Source organism: Pteropus medius, unplaced genomic scaffold (assembly GCF_902729225.1).
Source record: "Pteropus medius unplaced genomic scaffold, Ma_sr-lr_union100, whole genome shotgun sequence".
Classification (NCBI taxonomy): Eukaryota; Metazoa; Chordata; class Mammalia; order Chiroptera; family Pteropodidae; genus Pteropus; species Pteropus medius.
In genome coordinates, this window is record NW_024344240.1 from 17,534,457 (window position 1) to 17,538,935 (window position 4,479).

Genomic DNA, 4,479 nt, shown 5'->3' on the forward strand with positions numbered 1-4,479 from the left:
AAATGAAAATGTTCAGACTGTAGTAATAAAATATTTGGCCTTTAATCATTTCCAATTAAATTATATTGGAGAGCTTCCCCTCCCCCACCCATAGTCATACACAAACACAGCAATTTTTAAATATTTTATAATAGCCAAAGAAGGGGTTTACATAGATGTTTATTAATGGAACTCACTTTTTAATTAATTTTTTTTTAAGTTGCTAATCCAATTTAGCTTCTAATCAGTTCCATCCCATTCCTCAACCCCTTTCCTGATGTCTAACAGTTAATGTCCTGTAACAACAGGAGCGCTTCCTGTGGCACTTTGGGAATGATCTGTTTGGGGCTTAAATAAGGACAGTTTATAAAGTTCTCTCTCTCTTCGTCAGCCCCCACTAGGAATGACAAAGGCATTTCCAGGGGCAAATGATCCTCTTCCTCTCTCTGCTCATCCTCCTCCAGCCCCTCCTCTTCTTCTTCCTCTTCCTCTTCCACTTCCGTCTCCCCCTCCTCTCCTTCCTCCACCTCATCTTCGTCCTGGGCTTCTGCCTCTTCATCCTCTCCCTCGCTCTCCTCCTCGCTCTCTTCCTCCTTTCCATCACACTCCTCCTCGTCACTCTCCTCGTCATTTTTCTCCTCTTCCTCCGCCAGTGGTGGAGCGGGTGACTGGTTTTCCTCCACTGGTTCAGGACTGAAGACTAGGGAGGGATTCTGCATACAGCTGTACAGCGACTCCGGCAGCTCCGCGTCTTCCTCGCCGCCGCTGGGGGGCGCGTCGTTTCCAGAGGAGCCCGCTGGGGAGGTCAGGCCGCCCGCCTGGGCCTGCTGCGCCCGCAGCGCCTCCTGCTGGCGCTCCAGCTTCTCTTGCTGCCGCATGTCCTCGTAGATCTGGTTCATGATGAATTGGGTGGTGTTGCGTGGTGCTCGCATGCCCGGTGCCCGCCACCCGTACAGGTTGACCGGCCGCAGCAGCGTGCTCAGATCCACGGGTGGGCTCCTCGGGAAGGAACGGCGAGGGTGGCGGCGCAGGCCGCGGCCCCTCCGGCCCCAGCGCTTCTTCCTGCCAGGGGGCCTCGCCCAGCAGGGATTCCAGGGCCCGCGCCAGCAGGAGCAGCAGCAAAGGCAGAGAGGGTGCAAGCCATACACTCGGATCACTTGCACCCGGCCCGGGGGCTTCCAGAATCCCGCCGGAGGTGGGCACCAGGGCCCCCCCCAGCCCCCCCAGTTAGAATACATAGCCCAATTGGAACTTCGAGGTGGTTGGAACCACGGGCCCTGGCCGTGCTGTTGCTTCGGTTGTTTCCTGGGGGGCTCATACTCGGCCTTGGGGCCATAGCGGTGCCGCCGCTTGTAAATCGGGGCGTTCCTGCGCCTTCGGTTGCAGGAAGACCAGGTGCGAAACGGGGCGGATGATGCCCAGCCTCCGCCAAGGTTAAGAGGGTCTTCTCTTTTGTCGAGGGTCTGGGTCATGGTTCAGGAAGCTTCGAGAGATCTAAAAGAGAAGCGTCCTAGAAGCTGACTTCAAATTTGGCCCGATCTGACGTCTGAAGAGCCTCGCTGTCACCCTGTGTCTCTCCTCGAAGCACCACGTGCCTGTCGCTGAGATCCCGCCTTTCCTCTACAGGGGGACCCCTCTTCTCCGCTCGCTAGCTCACTCGCTGGTCTGTGTGATCGCTTGTCCTCTGCACCCGGGTTGTCTTGCCCAGGTGGGATGGGTGGGACTGGGGCTGTATAAAGATGGTGGGGGAGGAAAATGTTGATGGGCGACAAGCAGCGAGAGCCGCTCCCGGGTCCCACACACACCCGCCTCGGTGGAGGCTTGGGCTGGGGACGGGAGAGGCAGGGGTTGCGCGTTACCTTGCTGCTCCCTCTCAACCCAGGTGCTTCACCGTCGCCGTCCTGGCGGGACTGTGGTGCGGGGACAGCGGGCAGCCTTTAAATACCGGCCGGAGCCCCTCGCGTGCCCGCCGCGTCCTTGGTTGCCCTGGGCGACAGCCAATTGGGGTTGAGGTCGTTCTTGCTCTGCGTGGAGGTGGGGTTCTGGCCAGAACGAGGTGCGCCATGAACGTTCGCCGGGGGCTTGTGACGCAGTTTTTGAGAGGCCAAGAGGGGTTGGTGCTGCTCCACTCAGGAACCGATTGAGGCAGTTTATTTGAATCCTTCGTATCACGTCCAGGCATGGGGATACAGAAGACGTACCTTTGGCTGAACCTATTGAATGCTGGCTGGGGCGGGGGAGCGGAGGTGGGAGAACTGTGTATTGAAAAACACATATCCTATACCTTTGAGGAGCGGAGGGGGAAAGAGAAAGCTCTTTCAGTTAGAAAACTGGGCCCCACTCCTTACCTTATGGTTAGTGCCTACTCTTCTAATTCTTGGACTTGCAGTTCATGCTGCGTGAAACAAGACCGCAAACATTTATTGCGTTACATTGCGGATGTGTGCCCATGGCACGTAGTCCTCACGTCTATCCTGTGAGGTAGTCATTGTTACCACATCTCACAGGTTAGGGGATTGTGAGGTTTAATTGCCCAGGGTCGTGGGCCTAATGAACTTCAGGGCTAGTATTTAAGCCGAGGCGTGCTTGACTGGAGAGCCTAAATCCTTAAAAGATGTTGCTACCAATACTACACACCCGCTTAAATAGGTCTTTTGTAATGAGCAAATGAAATCAGTATGAGAAAGCACTTTGCTAACTATAATATAACACGCAAATGTCCTGTTGATTAAACATTACCAGGTTTTATACCGCTGATTCTTGAGAATACAAATATGCCCGTGTGTCCTTTCTTTTTGTTCCTTTATTGGCCAGACAACACGTACATTGGGAGCCTTTACAGTGTTATGGTTAAGATTGTGGGCTTTGATTTAACTAGACATGAACCTATTCTGATACTACATGGTGGATACATGTCATTATACATTTAGCTAAATCCACAGAATGTACTACATTAACTGTGAACCCTAATGTAAACTGTGGGCTTTCAGTAATAAAGATGTTTCAGTGTAGGTCATCCACTGTAACAAATATACCACTCTGATGGAGGAGGTTTATAATGGGGGAGGCTATACATGAGTCAGGGGAGGGAGTATATAGGAAATCTCCATACCTTGTGCTCAATTTTGGTGTGAACCTAAAACTAAGAAAGTAAGGGCTATTGAAAAAGTAGACTTGCTTTAATTTCATATCACCAATTACAATCCTCAGTAAGCTTTCAGTTCCTTACCCATATCGTTAGTATAGTTACAGTGCCTCATTTCATAGTGTTGTGTTAAGGTTTAAACAAGGCACTGCATTAAAGCACTCACTGCAGATGCCCAGTAAGCACTCAGTGACTGTTAAATATCATTATTATCTTATTTAAATACTTTAGGACTTTCAAAGAAATTGATACAGTATATATAAAGATAACTGACCCTGTGCCTGATGAAAAACTAGGTACCCGCCCTTGTATCCTTTTCTTGTCCCACCTTTTAGAAACATCAAGCCTGTACTACCAGGCTTGATCCTAGAGAAAACTATTACATAGTATATCCCCATATTACTTTCCTTTGGTGAGTGGAATTGTGCAAAATGAAACTGCCCACTGGGAATCTAGTCTATACATGCCTCCATTAAATGAGAAGCAAAATGTGGGAAAGCAGTGAAGCTTGCAAAGGTTATTTGTGCATTCCTGGTTGAAAACCGAGAACAGTTGTGGGTGGGGGAGGGATGGGGGAATGGTAGGGGGTAAGGTCCTGGATCAAGACTCCAACTATTGCCCAGGTTTCATTCAGTTTTATTTGCTCTGTGGTTGGCTGAAGATGAGCCTGCTTGACTCAAAGTGCAGAATACTGGCACTTTTAGCCTCCCGTGTCCCTTTCTCTATGTAGACTCATACATTTGGCAGTTACACTCGCCCTGCTCTATTTATCTCAAAATAGAATGGTGATATTCCAAATTTATTTTTCTAAGAATAAATGTGGTATACGATATTGGGTTTTAATTGAGAGCTTTAGAAATTGACCATGTTGCTATAGTGGAATTCCCGTCAGTTTCTTTCTTGTTTTAAAATAGAAGATTAACTCACAGATAATTAAAGACATTTTTTTAATCATTTGTTGTGAACTTTATACAAATAATACTGGTTTCGTACACTTTTTTTCATGGTGAGTTTTATATCTTTTGTATTCATTTTCCCTATTAAAAATATTAATGCAATATTGTCTTGCCCCACTCTTCCTTTTATTAAGAAAAATGGCTAATTACATTTCATGATTTTTAGTTTTTTCAACACATTGGCATTATAATATGAATTGTTCATTTACTGGTAAATCACCCAAGAAAATTAACCCCAAAATGTTAAGCACATCGGTCAGAAATACAATTAAGAAATTTTTTAAAGACATTTTAATTTATCTATATTTTTTAAATACTGTAAAATGAAATGTTTTGATTTGATATTAAAATACAACACATTTACCATATTATTATATATTATGTTAGTTTTATATTGCT

General features: G+C 47.2%; 1 protein-coding gene across 1 annotated transcript; it reads right to left on the bottom strand.

Annotated features, from left to right (window-relative positions):
• Window positions 1-229: 229 nt before the first annotated feature.
• CCER1 (coiled-coil glutamate rich protein 1) lies at window positions 230-1,451 on the bottom strand. Its single transcript, XM_039869331.1, has one exon. It carries the CDS (start codon window positions 1,449-1,451, stop codon window positions 261-263), a length of 1,191 nt encoding a protein of 396 aa, XP_039725265.1. The 3' UTR covers window positions 230-260.
• Between the last annotated feature and the right edge of the window lie 3,028 nt (window positions 1,452-4,479).